The sequence below is a fragment of the Phaenicophaeus curvirostris genome, chromosome 4, assembly GCF_032191515.1.
Source record: "Phaenicophaeus curvirostris isolate KB17595 chromosome 4, BPBGC_Pcur_1.0, whole genome shotgun sequence".
In the NCBI taxonomy this organism is placed as follows: domain Eukaryota; kingdom Metazoa; phylum Chordata; class Aves; order Cuculiformes; family Cuculidae; genus Phaenicophaeus; species Phaenicophaeus curvirostris.
In genome coordinates this window covers 67,051,387-67,072,094 of record NC_091395.1, presented here as the reverse complement: position 1 = coordinate 67,072,094, position 20,708 = coordinate 67,051,387, and the positions used below count along the sequence as shown (strand labels likewise).

The following is a 20,708-nucleotide window of genomic DNA, read 5'->3' as shown; positions in this document are numbered from 1 at the left end:
ATGTGCATACATACATGCTTACGGATTTTAAGAACTGCATCACCCATGTAGAAGATAAGGCCTATAGTTTTAGGTGTTATGTAGAAGTCACTACTGTGATAGTTTAATTTGACTTCATTTATATAGGTCTAATCTTTATGTTTCACAGATTCGTTGCAGACAAGGCATCCTGCTTGTCCCATTGACCTGTTCTGTTCAAGTCAATGATGGTGATGGACAGCATGTTAATATTCTAGATTCACAGTTCTAAATATTCACCATGACAATGCAATGGAATAGCGTACAGGGCTGGAAGTGTTTGTTTCCCCTGTGTACAGCCACCTGTTTGTTCACCATACTCCTTATGGCCTGGGCAGATGTACTCAGGTAGCATAGTGCTCACATAGCCAAGTCGATCTGTGAGAGCTAACCCAGATCTGGAGTAGAATAAATTAGGCAAGGGAGATGCAAATGTGCAGAATTATACAGAGATTTGTTTCTTGCTGTTAGTGTACATCACATAAAGGTTTTATTGCCTGCTTACTCTCTCATATATTCAACTAGTGGAAGATAAGTGCAGCGCTCATGCCATTTCCCTGATGTCTCCTGTCTCACGTTTATGCGCAAACAAGGGCTCATCATTTCAGTGATATAAAAATGAACCTGTTGGTTATATGTTACATGTTAATATAACCAACATGTCATTTAGTAAAAAGTTGTTTAAATATTAACAAGTAATGTGGACATTATACAGGCATCTGCATTTGAATAGGACTTGTATGCATGTTTGAGTGCTTTGAAGTTTTATTATTTTACGTTTAAGTTAGAAGCGAGTTAATGGTTATTCACATTATGTTATGTAAAACTGTTCACGTTATGTTATTTTAAACATCTTATTTGCTTGCTTGGATGTTTTACCTCATCCCTCCCTTTTTTATGCAAAATTAAATGGTGTTGTCCCTGTTTCATATTCTGCTTATTTTAAAACATTTAGCTCATATTTTAATAACAAAGACCATGTAATTAATTTACATTTCATCAAAGACATTTTTTTTCTTAGCTTGTAGCAAGCCAACTGAAGTAGAAAAATGGAGGGGCGGAGCTTTTAATTGGCTCTGCACTGCTCAACTCATACATTTGAACAAGTCTGGATTTAAATAACCACCTTTTTGATTTCTTTTTGTTATATTAGGTGTCTGCAGTGATATAGTTCATGATGTATCTTTTCTTGCTTGGTACAGTCTAGATAGCAATGGCATCCACACTGGATCTGAAAGAAGTTGCTAGCAACCAACGTTCATGGGATACTTTGCTACCAGATTTCCCTAAAGGACCACTTTGCAAATATCGTAGTAAAGCTTCCTTTAACTGGAAGGAGATGGCAGTGTTACTATATGGCGAAGATATCATCCAGCTTAAGGTAAACTGCAAGAATTTTAAGTATGTTTTAATTTTGGAGATATTAGTAGAAGCAAGTAACTGATTTTCAAAGAGAGATTATTTACTTTAATAGTACTCTGAAGATATGGAGCATGAAGAAATTAATTTGGCCCACCCAATTTCCAGAACAGAACGGAACATCTAAACAATGTATCTTGCTGCCTTATAAGGCTCATTTTATTACTGAACATCAGTACGGGGGGGACCAGCAAGCGCTACATTACAGAACTTCAGTCTTCATTTCAAACTGAGAAAGGGATATATTCTTCCATATTTCTTTAATGTACCGTTTGCATTAAATCATATATCTCATAGTTTTACAATGCACTTAAGCTGAGATAACTTCATGCCACCGTCAAACATAGTATTTCTTTTGAACCAATGTAATTTTCTGCCATCTTCTGTGCTTGCAGTAATGCTTATGTGGCATTGTAGTTGGACAGATTAGCATGCTTACCTTGCTGAAAGCTAACCCTACCAAAAAATATTTAAGATCAGTTGCGACACAAGAGATGGCATGGGAATGCATGATTTGGAGATGTGGGAGAAGACAGAACTGACTTTTTTGAAGGTGGTATAGAGTTACATGGATTTAAGCTAACATTCACCATAATTATTAAAATCTTGGAAGGTGGATCAAAGAAGTCAAAAATGCCTTGTTCTGCATCTGAAGAAGCATAGAAAGAAGCATAGAAAAAACACAAATGCTTTGTGTCTCCTGGAGTTTCAAATCTGTACGGGTAAATAGTATTGATCATATAGAGAAAGGGAATGACCCTACCTTTCAAAGAAAAGCACAGGAAATCTGGTTTTCTCCCTTCTTGCTGTGTCATTCTGTTCAGAGAGAAGGAAAGGACTTTAAAAACCTTTTAAAAAATTTTTGCCTAAGGCACTGCACTTTTTTTTTTTTTAATTACATGAAAGACAATTAAGAAGATATGGGTATCCTGAAGACAAAGAGATCTGAAGTAAAAAAATGCCATAGTGTATCATCTAATGAAAGAAAAGTGAGATCCAAATTAAACATCAAAAAATGTGTGTCTCTGTATTGAATGGCTGCATATGATGGTTCCATTAAATGGAGTACATTTCTACTTTCATCTGAGAACAGAGCAGTTGTGGTAGCTTAGTGGCTTCACCATTATGGCGTGTTTCTAACTGACTGTAACCCCTGGAGTTTTGCCTTTGCTCTCAGATTGAGAGCCATTGCCCTTTAGATCCTACCAGTAGCTTCATACAGTTGCAATAATGAAGCTACTATAAAAAGCAAGTGAGCCTTACCATACTGTTCTCTTACTTTCAGAGTGAATCAGTACCACACTTATTTTATAACATCTAGTTGCATGAACTGTATATGTAATGACAGACCATTTAAATATTTTTTTTTAGTTCTCTGGAGTTTTGGCTTTATAAATTCACATCTTTATCAAATTATTGTAGTTTAGGTCGTAGTATTATTCTAGAAGAACATTCTAGAAGAATATTTACTTGTTTTTGTTAATGCTTTTGATTGCCATTCTCATGTCAGTTTTTTGCCCTTCCAAGAACAAAATATTCTCTGCTCTGGAAAGTGATCCTCTTTTTGCACACCATCCTGGGGAAGATTTCTGCCGTGAAAAATACCAGGAGCTCACATTTCTGCGCTGTAAAAGACTCTTCGAATATAATTTTGTTACTCAGCAAGAGATATTAGAGAACCCATTAAAGATACTTAATATGGTCATCTGTATAGGAATGTACGATTGGTCTCCTTCTCTGCAGTATTTCTTACATTGTGGTGTAAGTACAGTTCAAAAGGTATAGTGATGTATATTTGAATTGAAGTGTCTTGTAATACCATAATTCTAGTGCTATCTTCCTATTTTATTAAAGCTATATCTTTCCCTAGTCAACATTTGATTTCAAAAGTTATATTAATTTTAACTTTGTAGAAGAATCAGAATGCTGTGTAATGAAGTTGGTAGGTCATTGTCATTAAGCCCTGTCTCCACTGGAGTCCCACCTGGAAGGTAAAGGTAGAACAGTGTAGACAGAGAAACAGAAAGATATTTTGATGCCTACAGTTCCACCTTCTGTTTTCCTCCTCTCTGTGCTAAAACAGCTGAAGAACTTTGTTGTTGGGCCTGATTTGGTGGCTATGCCTTTGCTACAGTTACAGGTATAAGAAATGTCTTTGCCTCACCCTTGGTGGGTTGATTCAGGACAGAATCCAGAAGGAATGGAAACCAGTGTAAAGCTTCTCACTGACATCGGTGGCTGGGATTCTCATCGGTTGCTTTCTTTTAGAAAGAATATTTGACAGAGCTGGTCAAATAGTACTAGTTGTGTTAATTAATTGTTTCTATTCACATGGCAGGGGAGCATCTGGGAATTATACTTTTGTTATGTGGATATCCTTCTAGAAAAATTGAGAGTTATCTTTAAAAACAGTGGTGTTGTCTGATCTTGAAGCAGCTATGTTCAGTTCCCAATCCATTTACCCTGAAACAAACTAGAATAGTTGTAAAGTTTTGCTTAACTTAAGGGACATCAGTAAGGACAAGTGGAAGGTAAGCTAAGTAGGTGGTTTTAATTATTTGCAATAAAGTCTTGAATAGGTTAGAACTATGAAAAGTTCAGTCCTCTGTAAAGGGGCCCTGACAAGATCAAATTCTGTCTTGTGTTCTCCCAATGTATTCTAAGTAGTAGTTTACTGTGCAGTCTATTTTCCCTTGTCTCTTTAGTGGACTTCGCTATTAAAAATTATTATGGATGTGCGATTGACAGTTGCCGTTATGGGGTCACCAATTTCATTCATAATTCTCTGTTTTTACAGGTATTTGCGGGTGCAATTTTGAGTGCTCAGAACAGATTTGCAGACCTTTTAAAACAAGTTTATAACATGGAGGTAATTTTCTTTTTTTTAATAATGTGAGAATTAGGCACCATCAGAACCGTGGCTGCATCTTTCTGTTACTTCTGATCTCTTTATATACATAGTACTTTTAAATAGCAAAAGAAAAAACCAAGGAGCAAATTGAAGTACTGAGCCCTGTCCTCACTATGCCTCACTATGCCAATTCCTACATCTGTTTTAAACTGTCAGTGTGCAGACAAAGTTTGGAGACTTCTTCCAAAGGGCATTTTTTCCTCCGTCCATAGTCCGTTAAGAGTGACCTGGCAAGTTCTGTATGCTGAGACATTCCCACCTCCCACATCTTCATCACAGACTGTGAAACATAGACCCTTGCCACGATGCTATAAAAATTCCATTCTGATGCTATAAAATGGCAAATAATGTCATAACGCCATGGAAACACCACATGGAGTTCAATGGAGTCCAGGTGCCCTGCAGAATAAGTGCAGTCCCTCTGATCCAGAAAGAGTCAATCGTAAACAGTTTCTCCTGCTCATGCGTTTGGACATGTGGGCAGCATTCACTATCTGGCCTGACAAGTCTTCAGTTTTCTAAGATATACATGCTGAGCACACCCAGACTGAGCTTCATGGGGTTTTTTTGTTATTCTTTATCACTTATTTTTTGAAGTTTCATTACTGAAGAGTATGTACTACGGGCCAGACCAGTCCAGAGTAAGGGGCTGTAGTATGCACATGTCACTGTGGCTTCAAGCAGGCTGTGTTCCCTAATAATGTTGAGAACCAAGTGTTCCTATATGTTGATCTGGAGTAAATTTATCCTCTTCAATAATGTAGGCTATTTGCGATTTTTGAAATAAACAGCCTCATTCTGTTTTTCCCCATCTTTGGGAGTTCCCAGAACTGCTTGTAATGCAAGTGGACTTGCAGATTTTCACCATGCAACAGCTCTTGAAAGAACAGACAGCTGAACACTTAGTGGATATAATAATCTGTACCTGCCTAAATGAGTCAGCCATCAGCAAAGGATGAAAATACCTGTTACCCTACTGCAGGCATGGTGTCTTAGCCTTAGGGTTACATTTACATTTGATTAGTTTCTCAGGATCGCAAGTTCCTTCCCAGCAGCTGAATTTGCAATCTTTTGAAAACCTTAACAGTTCTAATTGCTGTAATAAAGTAGTTTATAACTACGTTTTATCTCCCTATTTAGATTTTTGGGTGTTTTGCATTGACTGAACTCAGCCATGGAACCAATACCAGAGGCATACGGACTACCGCCACATTTGATCGTAGAACTCAGGTTAGTCCTTAATGCACAGGTATAATGTTTGACACTATTAAGCTCTGTTATTTACTAACAGGATAGAATGATTAAGGCATTTCTTTGATTAACAAGAAATAATGTTTCATTCCAAATGTAAAAAAAAAAATTAAATATTTACATTATTGTAAATATTTACAGTAAACCCAGCAATTTCTGTTTTCTTGTGCAAGTAGTTATTTTAGCTTCTTATTGTGATACGAAATAAGGATAGCACCCTTCTTTGTTGGATCTCTTAAGGAATAGTTGGACGTGCAGATTAAATTTTCTTTTGGCTTTATATATGAAAATTAATATTATTTCCTGAGATTAGAAACCTTCTTCTTGTCATGGTCCCTCAGTTGTCCAAACTGGGAAGTGTGCTGCCTTTCACACTGCCACCCAGGTTTCCTTTCTATACAAAACTGCGTAAGTAGAAGGTTGTCCTGGTCCCTGCAGAGTTTTCAGACCTCGCAGCTGAATCAACTCACATAGTCCCTCATTTGGACTCACAGCTCAGCTTAAGCTAGGATCTAAGAAATGCTTCTGTCACTTTACTTTTCTTTTTTAATCTCCTTAAATGAGCAATTAAAAGGCTGAATTTCAGGTTTTACAATGAATTAATGAACTTTTTCAGCTCTAAATTTTTCTTACCTGCATGTATGTTCTCCTAGGTTGAACACAATAAATGAGATCTCAGCTGTTGGAGTGAAGTACAGAATGGAATTCTGGCAGTTAATGGATGTTTTCAAAACATTGCCATGGTCATGAAAAAAAAAAGGAAAAAAAAGAAAATAGCTGCCTGTTGATGTTTATGGTTTATGTAATTTTGTCTTTTCTTTCATTGCTACAGGAATTTATCATCAATACTCCTGACTTTGAAGCTGCAAAGTTCTGGGTTGGTAATATGGGGAAACATGCCACTCATGCAGTTGTATACGCCCAGCTGTATACTCCTGATGGACAGTGCCAAGGATTACATTCCTTTATTGTACAGGTAGGGTAGAAATGTTGCCAATCTCTTTTCTCTTTTTGGGGGGAAGTGGGTTCAAATTAAAGACTTTCTGTCATGCTCTTACTTATTATTGACCAGCAGATTCTGTAATTAATGCCTTCAACAATTATTGCAGTTATAGCAACTGTACTGGTTTTAAATATTCACTGGTTTTGTAGTAGTTGTACAGCCAATTTTATACTCTGATTTCTGAAAAAAAATCTGAAAAATACGAAAGAGCTGAAAAGCCTACAGATTTTTACACCACTTGTATAGCTAGAACTAACCTTTGCTACATGAAGTCCTGAGAGTCTTGGATGAAGCTTAAGGTGATTTATGTTTATCAGTGCTGCAGGCCGATTGGATGAAATCTGCAAGCTTCTACTACAGAGATCAGTTTATAAGATTAAAGACATTAGAAACTATACCAATGCAGTAGGGGAGTTGTAAATAGGAAAAGTAACTAGTTGCAGAATGAATGGATTTTTTTTCAAGACCAGGAAATATCTAAAAGCTGATAGTAACATAAAAGGTTCATTGATTCCTACTACATCTGTGTACACCTGAAGAAGGTTTCAATGCTAGTTTGATGAGAGCAGTCATCAGTGGTAAGGCATGTTAGACACGGTGATGCAATTAGTGACACATTGCCAAAGCAGTTTTCATTAAGGGATCTATGTCCTGAATGAGAGGTTACATAAGTACAAGTTATACCCAGGATTCTGAGTATGAAAAAAATGGAGAAATTAATAAAAGAATACAAGTTGGGAATATTTTCACTCTTTGAAAAGTTCAAACAATAACTTTCATTGTTCCACAGCTGAAATAATTTTTTGTTCCACCTCTATGCAGCTCCGAGATACAAAAACTCTCCTGCCAATGCCAGGTGTGATGGTAGGTGACATAGGAAAGAAAATTGGGCAGAATGGCTTGGATAATGGGTAAGTCAGTCCATTTGTAGGAGGAAACTTTCTAGGTTATATCACACTGTACTGGTGCAAATACCCTCCTGAATCAGTTCTGGCTTTTTTTCTGAGGTATCTGCTGGTGGGTTTATTTCAAAAAAAAAACGAAAAACAGATTGAAAAATCTTATTTTCTATCTGAGTAACCCTAGTCTTTCTGCTTCTCTCAGTTTTTAGAATATGAATTGCCATTGATATTCTGTGAGTATCCCCAAGCATTCTTGCAGTCATAGACTCTGAAACAATAGTAATGGGGAAAAAAACCCAAAATCTGAATAAGAACTTAATGAGGCTTTCCGCTCAATTGGGAGCCCTTAATTATTTTGTGTGTTGATTTCCAGCCCCAGCAAGGCTAATGGAGGCCAACTGCGAAGGTTTATTGTTATTAAAGACATGAGATTAATGAGACCCAGCAGGGAAACTTAATTATCTTCTTTTAAAATATGAGATTTCTGGACTAATCCTAATCAGTGCAGAAGAGAAGGAGAATGTTACTTCTTTTTCTTGTGTTCTCTGTCATAAAAAATGTACCTCAGCTCCATTTCTGAGTCATGGATTTCAGTGGCCTTACTGTGTCTCTGTTTTACTAATCAAAGGTGTCTAATGGGGAGCAGAGACAGTGAGGCAGTCAAGGTAGACTTCTGCATTAAAACAGCCATTATGTAGAAATCATGATTTTAATCCCTGTATTAGTTACATAGCTCTGTGTAAAGACAGAGACTTTAAATAGCAAGAGGGTATGTGAGGGGGGGTCGCTCCTTTCACTCCTTTGTGCCCATATTCACCTCTTTCTGTTGATTCAGTTTGTTACAGGTATATGTGTTGTCCTTCATAGCATGCCATCAGAATAAAAAAGATACTATCTTTCAAATACAATGGCTTTCACTGGCTTTCCAGAAGGTCACAGATCTTCCATAGTTTGTTGTCTTACCTGCCTCCTCCTGATGCACCAAATAAACTGTAGTGGCAAAAATAGTTCTGACTTTAATATTTGCATTGATCGTTATCCCTGATTCTCTGTTGCCTGAAGACACAGACAAAATAAAGAAAAAATATAGAGAATGATGTTTTATAGAGGAAAATTTTGAGAAAAGAATAAGAAATGGGTTTTGATGGGTATTTTTGCCTGCAGCTGCATTAAAAACTAGTAGCCACCAGATGGCACAGCAACATGGGCCTGAGTAATCTTAAATGTAATTCAGGTTCATATTTCTGTAGAAATGGTCAAATTCTGCTGTTCATTCTTAATCTGCAGCATATTTTTATATGCAACACAAGGAAGGAAAAGAGAGTACTTCTCACATAACATCAAAATGCACATGATTCCAAAATCCGTTTATTCTCTTATTTACTGGGAAGAAATAGAACATTTCTTAAAATATTGATAAATACTGAATAATCTGAAATTATAATCCACATACTACACTGCGAAAAAGAGATACCAATAGTTTCCTATCTTAATGTCCAAAGGAATCCCTTATTGTTGTTATGACATCGCATGTCATTTAAAGCAATCATAGGGCATTCTAATCTTCCCATTTACTCTGCATGTGCTGCTTTAAAAAAATCTTATTTTCTTCTAACAGCAGTGCCTGAGGAGCCATTATCATGGATCTAGGTCTCTTCAGTATGGATTAAGACAGTCTTTGCTCTAGAAACTTAAGTTTAAAACAGCACCTGCAGGTTAAGGTACAAGGATGAGGGAGCTCAAGATTACCAACAGATGCACTTAATTCAGCGGAAAACTGTAAGAGCCTGTGTCCCTGACCAACCTCAGCTTTTTTCTTTGGTGGGCTGAGGCTAGATGACAACACTGTTCACAAGAACTAGGGAATTTTTCACCTTGCAAATTCCCTGCTCACACCAAGCTGTGAAAAATGTTAGGACTTGTACACATTGATTCTCAGAGGTACAAGAAGGCCTGGCAAGGACTGGAAGGGTAGTAGCTTCATAGCTCTGTGTTTGCAGGTAGAACAAGGTGTGCCACTCTAAGATGGACTATTGGTTGCCTGATCTGCAAAATGCAAATGTTCACAGAGATACAGTTCATTTTAGGCCACTAGACACTGCCTTGTCAAGGTGTTCTCCTAAGCACTTTAGTAATCTTATATCTTAGCTTATCCCAGAGAAGCACAGCCTGCAGTTCTTGTGTGTTGTAGAGTCTGTTATATGCGATGACATGAAAACATGCAATTATGCTGTGACCACGTGTTAGTCTTTACTGCATGCTTTGCCAGTTGTTTAAATATATGTGTAAATACCATAGACATTTAATAAATCAGATATATTTCCACGTAATTACAGAGTAAATTGTCAGTGTGAAGATCAGAGTCAGACATCTCTGGCAGACATGTCAGATTTTGTTGCTGCACTTCAAGAGGTTTATGCTAGTAATTTTCAATATGGGTACAGAGACTTAAGCTCCTGGACACTTACATAGAACAAAGGGAAGAAATACCAGCACTTGCTTGGAAAATGCTGTTGATTTATGCTAAATAAGAGAACTAAGTAGGTGATTGCAGTTGTCCCTTCTGGCTTTGGAAAACAATTAATCTCTTAGGTCATTTGGCTGAAGGCTGGTTTCCTGCTATTGCAGAGTGTAATGTTTTCAGTAAGAGAAAGAATTTCAGAAGTAATGTGGGAATTGTTGCAGCGTAAATCCAGTTGTCTAGTCTGCCGCTTCTAAGTCTGTCTATCCAAATAATTCTCATAGCTTCATAATTGGAATGTCAAAAAATCATGCGGGCTTTGCAAGTCTTTGTAATTTCAGCTACCCTGACAAAAAAAAAAAAAGAAAAAAGAATTTTAAAATATTTAAAAATTGTTCTCTCTCTCTCTGAGAATTTGTGTAATCGATACATAAATTGAAAAAATAGTACTCCAATTTTTCTTATGGAGAGTTTAGACTGGTTTTGTGTTTTGTTACCAAAAACTAAATCAAGCTGCCACCAGGGGATGCAAGTGCTTCAGTCTTTATTTTTGTAATATAAAAATGCCCACCTGTTGCTTGTGCTCTAGCAGCTTTTGAAATGTGCTGTTCTCTGGTATTTCAAAATGGAAGTAGCTGAGGAAAAAATAACCACTGAAAAAACTCTCAGATTTTGGGATCCAGGGAAAGTTCAGTAAACTGAATGGCAAGTATAAGAGGCCGTACATAAAGGAAGAGCTTGGGTAAGTGCTTATGTGCATTTCTGTTCCCTTCTCCTTTTTTTCAGTCTGCCCTGGCTACTGTAAAATTACCAAAATTACCCGTTACTGCAGTGCTCATCAGTCAGTCATTGCTACTGAATGGGTGGTGAGCCAATTTCATGTCCAGTTGTAACTAGCAGCAAATTGTGGCTTTTTCCCACTCCAGAAATAGAAATGATGGCCAACTGAATCTGCATGGGGAAGAGTTTGAAAATCAGTTGTAATTGTGTTTCTGAAGTGGTCCTTAACATGCCTGTCTTTGTAAACCATGCTCTGAGCTCATTCAGCTGTGTCCACTGATAATTATTTACACAGTTTGCTGAGCGGACAAAACCTATGATAAGGGAAGAACTAGTGAAATGAAGCTATCAAAGCTATTTATTTTAAATTAATTGTTTCTAGGGGAGAAAAAGATCTTTGTGGGGAAAGAAGAATTGTTAGCTCTATCTAATTATAATGATGGGCTTTGGAAAACTGAAGTTTATTATTAGCTGTTTAACAACCTTTCATGTACGATTAAGATGTGATCAGTCTCTCCACACAGAGCATGCTAAGACATTCAGCATGTTCTATAGCAATTGCTGAGGCCAGAGTCAATTTTCTAGATCCTGAAAACAAACCAAAAGGCCCAAGAGGAAATGGGTAAAGGGGATTTACTGGGCAGAAAAGCAATCGTTGTAAAAGATCTCTCCTGAAAAGAGATTGCAGGTTCTGAAAGCTACGATGATTCCTTGTATATTGGTGACGTTGGCATACATCACACAGCCTCTAAGCCTTTACAGCTTGCTTTTAAATGGTTAATTTTTTTGGTTGTTGTTTGTTACTATTTCAGTATCAGTGCCAATAATACATTAAGATTCTGCTACTGCTAGTTTAAAGGTAGAACAGATGGAAGTCTAGTCCTTTAAAGAGTTTTTGTCTCCTAGCATTTATCCTCTTAACTCTTCTTTAGGTTTTGCAATGGTAGCAGTTATTTCCCTAGGAAAATAGGAGCTGTAATATATGGTTGAAGCCTAAATAGCCTCTTGGAACTTCATCTGAAGCTGTAGGTTGATGAAGATAATTTTGGATGTCTTCAGCCAGATCATTTTTCAGGTCTGGTTCACTGCAAGGCCACAGAAGAGGCTGTTCCAGTACAAAGAAAGGGACAGTACAGGGATGTGAATAAGAAAGCAAGTGTAGAAATCATTCCTGCTTTTTAAATAAATATACTTGTGCTTGTTTAACATTTTTATTGTCTTGCAGGCTCTAACCAGAGTCACAAACAATTGCAATAGTAATGGAACAGCTATAAAATAAAAATGAATGTTATCGATGCGCGTGCCTGTACTTATGTTATCTGAATACAGTATCATCAATCTTTCAGTCCCTGTGAACAGTGCCACTTTCGCAGTTAAACAAAATATTTTGCAAGACACATCCTACACATTTGCAATTTAAGTCAAAACAGTGATGTCTGCATTGAAATCATTGCTATTTCCCCATTTTGCCCTCTCCACTTAATTTCTACAGTCGACATTAGACACTATATGTGTACATACAGTACTGTGTTCATTGCTAAGCTGTAGTCACGTTTATAAAGAGTGCTGCCTTATCTCATTTTTGTCACTCACAAGTACCTCAAAACTGTGTAGCCATAGCCGGTTTATACAGGCACTTGATGATGCTAGTGGGGAAAGGTAGATTCACATCTGGTCACGCATTTGTTTTGTCGTAGAATCATAGAATTGCTTGGTTGGAAAAACACCTTTGAGATCATAGAGTCCAACTGTACTGAGTCCAACCACAGAAATACACCTCATGTCTGCAGTGTACCTTTTCCTTCCTTAGCAGAGCTCTGTCAGCTCTTGACACTCACAGGAGTTTGCACATCCAGAACTCCTTGCAAGACTGGCACTTAAACTATAGGAACTTTAGGGTGAGTGGGTCTTTGTGTGTCCATGAAGTCCATTAAGATAGGATTAAGAGACCTGTAAAATGCTGTGTTGATTTATCATTGCTATTGAGCACTACTGTTACAGAGCTGAATTCTTAGATTAGAGCCTTGATTGTAGAAACTAGAGCTAAAATATTGCCTTGAAATTTCCCCAGCTTCTCTGTAACTCTTTTCAACTCTAACCTCTGTGTGAGTTTTCAGTCTGGAATATACGACTTCTGCAAGTTTTTTGCCAAACCTCTGAAGTGTTGTTCTTCCCAAGGTTTACTGTATCCCATAAACAGCCGTGAGATTACTTGACTTACAGCCTTCCAATACTATTCACCTGTTTTCTGTTTCTGGCTGGAAGGACTGAAGGAACTGTCGCTGCATCATCTCTAACATAGTCAATAACAAAAGTTGGCGGGACAGGCGTTTTAGGGAGTCTGAAACTCACCAACGCATGTTTGAGCTATTTGTACTATAGGTAACAGCTAATTAATTTAGTACTGGCAAAAGGAGCTCATAGCTTTTCCAGCTGCTCCTTTTTTATCAGCATTTCTGCACACCAGATGGATTACTATTGCATGATTTAAAGTCAGTAAGATTAACTTTGCTTGAAATGATTCCTAAATTTTACTCCACTCAACTTATCTAGGTAGAAATTTATGGGATAGATTTTTTTACCTGTGGGCTACACGATGCAAAATTGCACATTGCTATAGTACCCTATGATATATATTTAAAGTGATAATTATCCATCTTTCTTACCGAGAGGTCTTAATCTCAGTCATTCTATTTGCTATGCAGAAGAGGCCCCAGGAAGGGTAGCTTTTGAACCTATGATCTTGTCATCAACCTGTGAAATGCAGCCGTTTTCCAAACTTGCTGGTACCTGATATCCCCATGACTGTGTATGCAGTTCCATTATTTTAAGATGTTTGTTTAATTCTTTATGGAGGTTTTTCCCATAAATGCGTTGACAGATGTGGTCCATGTCTATTCATTATGGTTTCTAGGCTAATAACCATTAGAAATGCAATCATTGACTTCATTAAATCTTACTACTTATTTTTAATATGTTCCAATATCAAGTTCAAATTGGCCAATATGTCTTAACAATTTTAAACAGCAAAGTTCTTGGAGAAGAGGTATAACGGCAGTTGGAAATGATCTCACAAAGTTGCCTAACTCCTAGGTCTTGTAAGGTTCTGCTTTTATTATCAATGCTGGTGCTTATATATTTTGTTACACATGGGAGTTTTCTGTGTGATTTTCAATTGCTAGTTTTGTCTTTCTCTTTTTCTTCTTAAAAGCTTTAGCATCTTATATGTGTTTATTTTGATAGCAGCTTACAGAAAAAGAAGGAATTAATGTATCCATAATGGATAATATCAAGGAAAAAATCTAAACTTTCAAAAGCTGTTATTTGAACTAATTTTGATTTTAAGAAAATAGATTGGTCTTTAATGATTGGAAAATTAATACTGTGATTCACTGGCTGTGAAAAATGTTATTATAACAAGGATATACATGTGGGTTTTAATTAAAATAATTCAATGTAATCTTTTATCTGGTACAGAATTAGCTACAGTATATTTATGCCAGATTATACTATCTATAAGATTTTTAGCTCTTTCCTCTAAATTTAACCATTTGGGATTGTATCACAACAGGTCAAAGTGGGTAAGACTGTTTAGCTTGTTTTGGGACCTGTTTTGTTTGGCATACATTTGCCACATAGATGATATTAGTAGCCTTGAATCTCCTAAAGGTAGGTTATTAGAGTATAGCTTTATATATTAGTAGGTTTGAATTTGCTTTTCAAGAACTCTGTATCAATAGAAATAATTTTGTACAACTGCACAGCTTTGCTGAATGAATTGAACTAATCACTCAGTGTAAAACACAGAAGGACAATTTGCCATGTTTTTCATTGTCATTACTACCACAAATCTTACTGTTCATCACACAGAGGACTAAACGTGCTCCAAATATGTATTTGCAACGAGAAGGTCCAAGAGCTGGAGCCCCTTGAAATTTCTTCCTAATCTTTACCCAAAAGATTTCATCATCTCTCTGTTAGGTCAACCGTTCCTGTAGTCTGGCTTATGATTCCAGCTTTCTTTCATGTATCTTTTCCTACTTAGGAGGGATCCTTTATAAACATCCATGAAGCTCTGTTATGTTCACCACTCATATTTCTCCTTAAAATTTTCATTTGCTCTAATGGCTTTGTAAAAAAAATATGAATGCTTAGCTGCCAACATGCTGTGATGGCAGGAATCATATCAAGAAAGTATTCTTCAGTATTTAGTATCTGCCTCACCATTTATGTGAATACATTTGCAGCTTCTTGCTTTGTGCTTGGATTGTAAGCTCCTAGGAGGGGGCACCTTCTTGTAGTTGTATGGATGTGCAGTAACTAAGAAAAGACAGTCCTAAACTTGGGACATAAACCTTGCCACACACACTCTCCTGTAATTAAAGTAACAAGTAATAATGTCTAAAAAGTTCTAATTTTGTCAAACATGCATGCTATTTCTTAAAAATACTGGAATTGCTATGCAGTTTTAGTTGTGATGGATTTTATTTCAGGTATAGGGAGAAGAAAATGTGATTTTAACCAGAAGATCTTTTTGAATTGGATTTTTTATTTTCAGTGATATGAAAAAAATATTAACAAATATGGAAATCAGATTTTTGGACATTTTGAATTTAATTCTGTTAGAGAGTAGTGTTGTCTCACTGAAGCTGGCACTTACTAAAGCACATTTTTAGTATGGTTAAGGCCAGTAAGCAGCTGGTTCTTGGTTGTGGTAGCTTGATTTTTTCTGTGGCTAAGTCCAAAAATACTGTGTATCTCTAAGGCTGAATAAATTCAGTATGCAGATTTGTTTCCTTGGAAACGACTCGTTATTTTAAAGCACAGGCAGCAATGAAGCCCTTATGTAATTTATTAATGTGAAAGACCTGGCTCTCGTGAGCCTTATTAAATAGATCAGCCAGTATTGGCAGGAAAAAGGAATTTGCTTTGACTACAAATGCAGCTTTTCAAGTGCTATTAGATACTGAGGTATTCGTGAGTGGAGCTGATATTACTGCTCTTGTGCCAAACTGTATTGCCCATTTGGGTGAAGCAGTTCATACACTTTCTTCCTGATGAGTGTGACTACTTGGGACATTCTGCCTATTTTAACAACTTCCTTCTTTATTGCTGCCAGGCTACCACAATGTTGAGAAGGTTATCTTGCTTTTCCTTGTTAAGATGCCACATTCCAGGAAACAGAAATCCTAGTTTGAGTTTAAACAAAGGAAAATTCTCCATTCATTTCCTTCTTGGGGCACTGTTTCAGCTATGTCCTCATTTGTATTGAAATAACATGAATGATCCTCACAGTTCTGGATTTTAGACTCATAAAAATGTATAGTGTCTCTTCCAAAGCAGTCTTCACACTGGACTGAACAGAATTTCATTAAAGCACATGGTTCAGCAGAATTGTTTGTGGCAGGGAACTATTAGGAGGTAGAATGGCCCAGTCAGGTTCTGAGCAAGAGAAGGAAGTTATTCTGCTTCCAAAGATTTTCAATAGCTGAGATACCAAGATAAGTAAGTTAACCTAAACTCAGGCAAACTGAGAATTCAGTTCAGGTTTCTGGGCTACGTCTGTCAGACTGGCTCTGTATAAGGTCTCTAATAAGTAACTTTACTTGTCCTTTCCTTCAGAATGCATTGCTCATCCTTCTACTAGTTGTTTGTTTCTTTACTTGTGAAGTTGCTGAAATGCTGTCCTAGAATCAATTAAGTGCTTCTTTTGTTGTGGGTTTGGGGTTTTTTTTAAGCATAATCTTTATTTTTAATAAAAAAAAATATGAAGTTAAGATTGATTAAAAAATCATTTCACGTCTTGAATTTCCTCTGCTGCTGTGAGTCTGAAAGCTTTAGTTCTTCCAGGCATACTCACCTAAAATTAGCAACTTGTCTTGGGTGCTCCTGTTTTCAGTCACTGATATGTACCTGGGGTTGTTGTGCAATTATGTCTTTGTTGTGACCTTTTTCTGTAATGTAGACACCTCAGACTACGTCAAGGTAGATTTTACATTGCTTGTGTATTTGTTTAAACAGATTTGCCATGTTCCACAATGTAAGGATACCTAAAGAAAACATAGTGAATGTAGCTGGAGATGTCACAACTGAGGGGAAGTACTCAACTTCAATCAAGGTATTGATCAAGATCTGGTTTCATTAATAAAGTTCATTAAATATACAAAGGTATAAGTAGGTTAAGAGATAGTGCATGGGCCTCTCACATTGGGAACTACTAGATACTTTGACTTAAAAAAGGCTGTTGACAATTACACATGAGATAGTTAGAATGCTGGCTTTTTAATTGCCTTTCAGAGATGTTTTAACTCAATACCTTACTGATTTTACTAACTTCATGCCCTTTACACTACCCAGCTAATCTCAAAGTACTACTCTGAGTTTTGCCTGAATGCCGTATCTAAATGTGTCAAGAAACAAAATTGGCCAATCTTCTGGGCTTCTGATCACGCTACCAGAGTTGAATCTTTACAGGGGAGTAAAATAAATTTAGCCTCACCATTCAGTCTGTACCTTTTATTCATTCAGGATGTTAAAGAGCGTTTTAGTGCAACTCTGGGATCCTTGTCCACAGGCAGAATTCTGATCACAGCAATGTCTGTGACCAATTTAAAACTTGCCTTATCGATAGCCATTCGCTTCTCAGCAGCTCGACGTCAGTTTGGACCAACTGATGAAGAAGAAATACCTGTTCTTGAATACCAAACACAGGTAAATACTTTAGAATTCACATCTACATCTATAATTAAACTCAGATTCAGAGTTACTGCAGATCAAAATAGTAACACTGAAGTTAGTGAAATTGAAATTGTCTGTGTCATCTGAAATGTCATTGTAGTGCAGCTGTGGATATTAATTCCAATTCAGGGTCTTATGGCATGATCAGGTTTTTGACATAAGTTCTTGAAATATCAAACCCCAAGATATTCATGTTTCTCTGAAGAACCTAGAAACACTTAGTTTTCTGGATGTTTATTGTTCAGTTCTCCATAACACAATTTTCCAATTTGAACAAAGTAAAAGCAAATACACTGGTTCAATATTATAAGAAAGTTACATAAATATAGCTATAAATATATATATCAATTTGCAATCAAACTTATTTAATTTCTATTCTAGCAATGGCGTCTTCTTCCTTATCTGGCAGCCTCATATGCCTTAGATTATTTCTCCAAATCTCTGTTTGAGAACTTTGTAGAATTTTATGCCGGCTTATTGACAAAGCAAAGGAGTCAGAGACAGGTGAGATATGTACACATTTCTTCTTAGCAGGGTTCTTACTATAGTATACTGGAAATTGTTGAATGAAAGACTTACTTCAAAGTCTTAGGTCATCTTACTGTCAAGAGTACTAGAGCAATGTCTCAGAAATATGGGAGATACAAAGTAGTGATTAAAGTTGCATTCAGAAAAGCATCCAAGTTGATTTTGATAGAGTGAATGGTTAATATTTTATTGGTTTCTGTGGGATTTAAGGTAATGTTCCCTTGCAGAATTGTTTGTCATAAATATATAATAATGTAAATTCAGCTAATAACAGTTGTAAACGATACTACTTTCTGAAATTATTCTGTTCTCTATTCCTGCACAGACTCTGAGTCTAGCTTGAGTTTACAATTCATATTCATGCATTAGGATAAATAGTTTTGTAGAAAAAAATTAAGACTTGTGAGTCTTAATGCTGAATTTCTCATCTACTGTCAGACCATTGTAGTCACACTTGCTATGTATTGCTCAGATCTCACACACTCAGGCTTTTTTCAGCCAAAATAAAACTCATGAAAGATATGTGTGCTAGTGGCAGGGTAGTCTAATTTCTCCTCATTGCACAAACCACGGAAGAATCTGTTTGATTTTTTAATCTGGTGTTTTATCTCTGGAGGTCTCCAGTGCAACCGCTAATCTTAGGCAAGGCACTGAGTATCAGAAAAAAATTGTGATAGAGATAAATCTGATGGTTGACTACTTTAAGAATGTAATCCTTATGAATTACTTCTAGTCTACAGGAGATCTTAAAAAAAAAACCAAACAAACCCAAACTAATGAGAATACACCAGCAATCCCAATGTCCAGTTTAGTCCCGACCCAGCCAATTTTAGCAGTTAAACCAAGCAGTTGGGCTCCCAATTCCCCTTCCACCCCCACATAAGGGAAATGAGAAGAAAAAAGACTTGTGAGTTGGAAACTAAAATAAAACAGCTTTAATAAAATAGTAATAATAATAACAACAATAATAATAAAAAGAAGAAGGAAATAAAAAGAAAGTAATAAAATATATACAAATATATGAAATTTGTCCCCCACCCCTTGATGACTATATGTCACCACAAATGCTGCAAAGCAGACACAAGGGAAAGGGTCCAAGGCTAGGAGGGAGGTGGGCTCAGGAAGTCGATTCAGGAATGCATGGATCCAGGACCAGGGGCAAACGTACAGATGAGGTTCTTGCTTGATGTCGTCCATCCCAGAAGAGAGTGAGACCCTCATGATCTCTCAGTTTTATACCAAGGATTATGTATATGGGATGGAATACGCTATTGGGCAATTTGGGGTCACCTGTCCTGTCCACCCCTCCCCACAGGTGTGACCCTTCTTTGTCCTTGACTTACGGCACTCCATCAGCTCAAAGATGGCCTTGGTTACTATATGAATAAGTATAACCAATGGCCTTTCTACATACCAGTGGCCCACATTATCACTTCTAGGGATAAACACTGTCTGAAAAACATGCAATTAACTTTCAGAAAATGAAGTTACTTAGATGAGACTGAGCTGTAGTTATAAAACTGATTCTACTTTAGTTCAAATTACAGCACTCAACCAGGAAGCTGCTATTAAACAAGGTTCAGTAGTATCAACCCGTTGCCTCCAGAAATTCTCTGGACATTGACGGGGGCACATAGTTTTCCTACTCTTTGCAGAACTGATACTTGGAATATGAGTGACAACTATGTAGGGGAGTAGATATTACAAAAATGCCCTTGCTGAATGGGGAGAGAGTGTTTGCTTGTGTCACAGAGGAGATAAGATGCTTTCTATGGACTTTCAGCCACCTTCCTTTCCATCTTCAGGTGGCAAAGACTGGCAAGCAGTGAACTGTCCCATGCAATGCTTTGTCAGCTGGCACATCAGCTGGCACATCTGAGCTAAGATTTACCCATGTGTCCATTACCTTGCACAAATTTTTGTTGTCCCATATAAGAAAGTTAGTACCACAGGTTTTTCAGTTGTGGCAGGGTATTTTAGTGGCAGCAAAAAAAAAAAAGCTCTGCCTTTAAATAGATCTCAGAAAGTTTTATGTATGTTTTGCAAGTTACTCTTGTCAACAAACTTTGTGTAAAAGTTGCTACTCACTTGCAACTTGTTTTTCACAAAGGCTGACATGGGACGTGAGATTCATGCCTTATCTGCTGCCAGCAAACCACTGTCCTCTTGGACTGCTCAGCATGCTGCCCAAGAGTGCCGAGAAGCTTGTGGAGGACATGGTTACCTTGCCAGTAAGTTACAGCCTACTGCATATGCTCATCAGAAGGAGGGTTGTTACATTGATGCGTTCTTTGGCTGTTGATGGATCACGATGTCTGAGTTTCAGCAACATTTTTAGAAAGGGTTTTTCCTTCATATCCATATTTTTAAAGTTCATTCTATACCTGATAGCACCAGAAGAGCTAAACCTGTGCAGTACCTGCACCAGCATTTGGACAGAATAAGATCATACCTGTGATTCAGTCTCAGTCCCAAAAATAAAGATGCAGATTGTGTAGATGGAAATTCCCCATATAAGATAAATGCTACACTTTTCTAAAGTCTTTCCAGTATATTCAGTTTTACAAGCTAAACAATGAACTTTCAAGGTCATCTAATGGTAACAATAGCTGTACAAGCAGGAACAGACAACTCCCTTACATTTTGTCACAGAACAATTATTTAATTGCTCCTAGCTTCCTTTAATATATTGTGATA

At 37.0% G+C, this 20,708-nt stretch overlaps 1 protein-coding gene across 2 annotated transcripts in view; it reads left to right on the top strand.

The window, feature by feature from the left end:
- Positions 1-20,708, top strand: part of ACOX3 (acyl-CoA oxidase 3, pristanoyl) — a 35,677-nt gene that overhangs the window by 4,249 nt on the left and 10,720 nt on the right. The window contains exons 2-11 of one of the 2 annotated variants that reach the window (XM_069856394.1): positions 1,221-1,399; positions 2,965-3,198; positions 4,235-4,306; positions 5,489-5,578; positions 6,432-6,575; positions 7,425-7,513; positions 16,767-16,863; positions 17,274-17,456; positions 17,865-17,987; positions 20,122-20,242. In XM_069856394.1, coding sequence (XP_069712495.1) covers positions 1,232-1,399; positions 2,965-3,198; positions 4,235-4,306; positions 5,489-5,578; positions 6,432-6,575; positions 7,425-7,513; positions 16,767-16,863; positions 17,274-17,456; positions 17,865-17,987; positions 20,122-20,242 — 1,321 coding nt within the window. In that variant the 5' untranslated portion in view covers positions 1,221-1,231. The remainder of the gene's footprint in view (positions 1-1,220; positions 1,400-2,964; positions 3,199-4,234; positions 4,307-5,488; positions 5,579-6,431; positions 6,576-7,424; positions 7,514-16,766; positions 16,864-17,273; positions 17,457-17,864; positions 17,988-20,121; positions 20,243-20,708) is intronic. The other variant, XM_069856395.1, reaches the window with a different exon arrangement.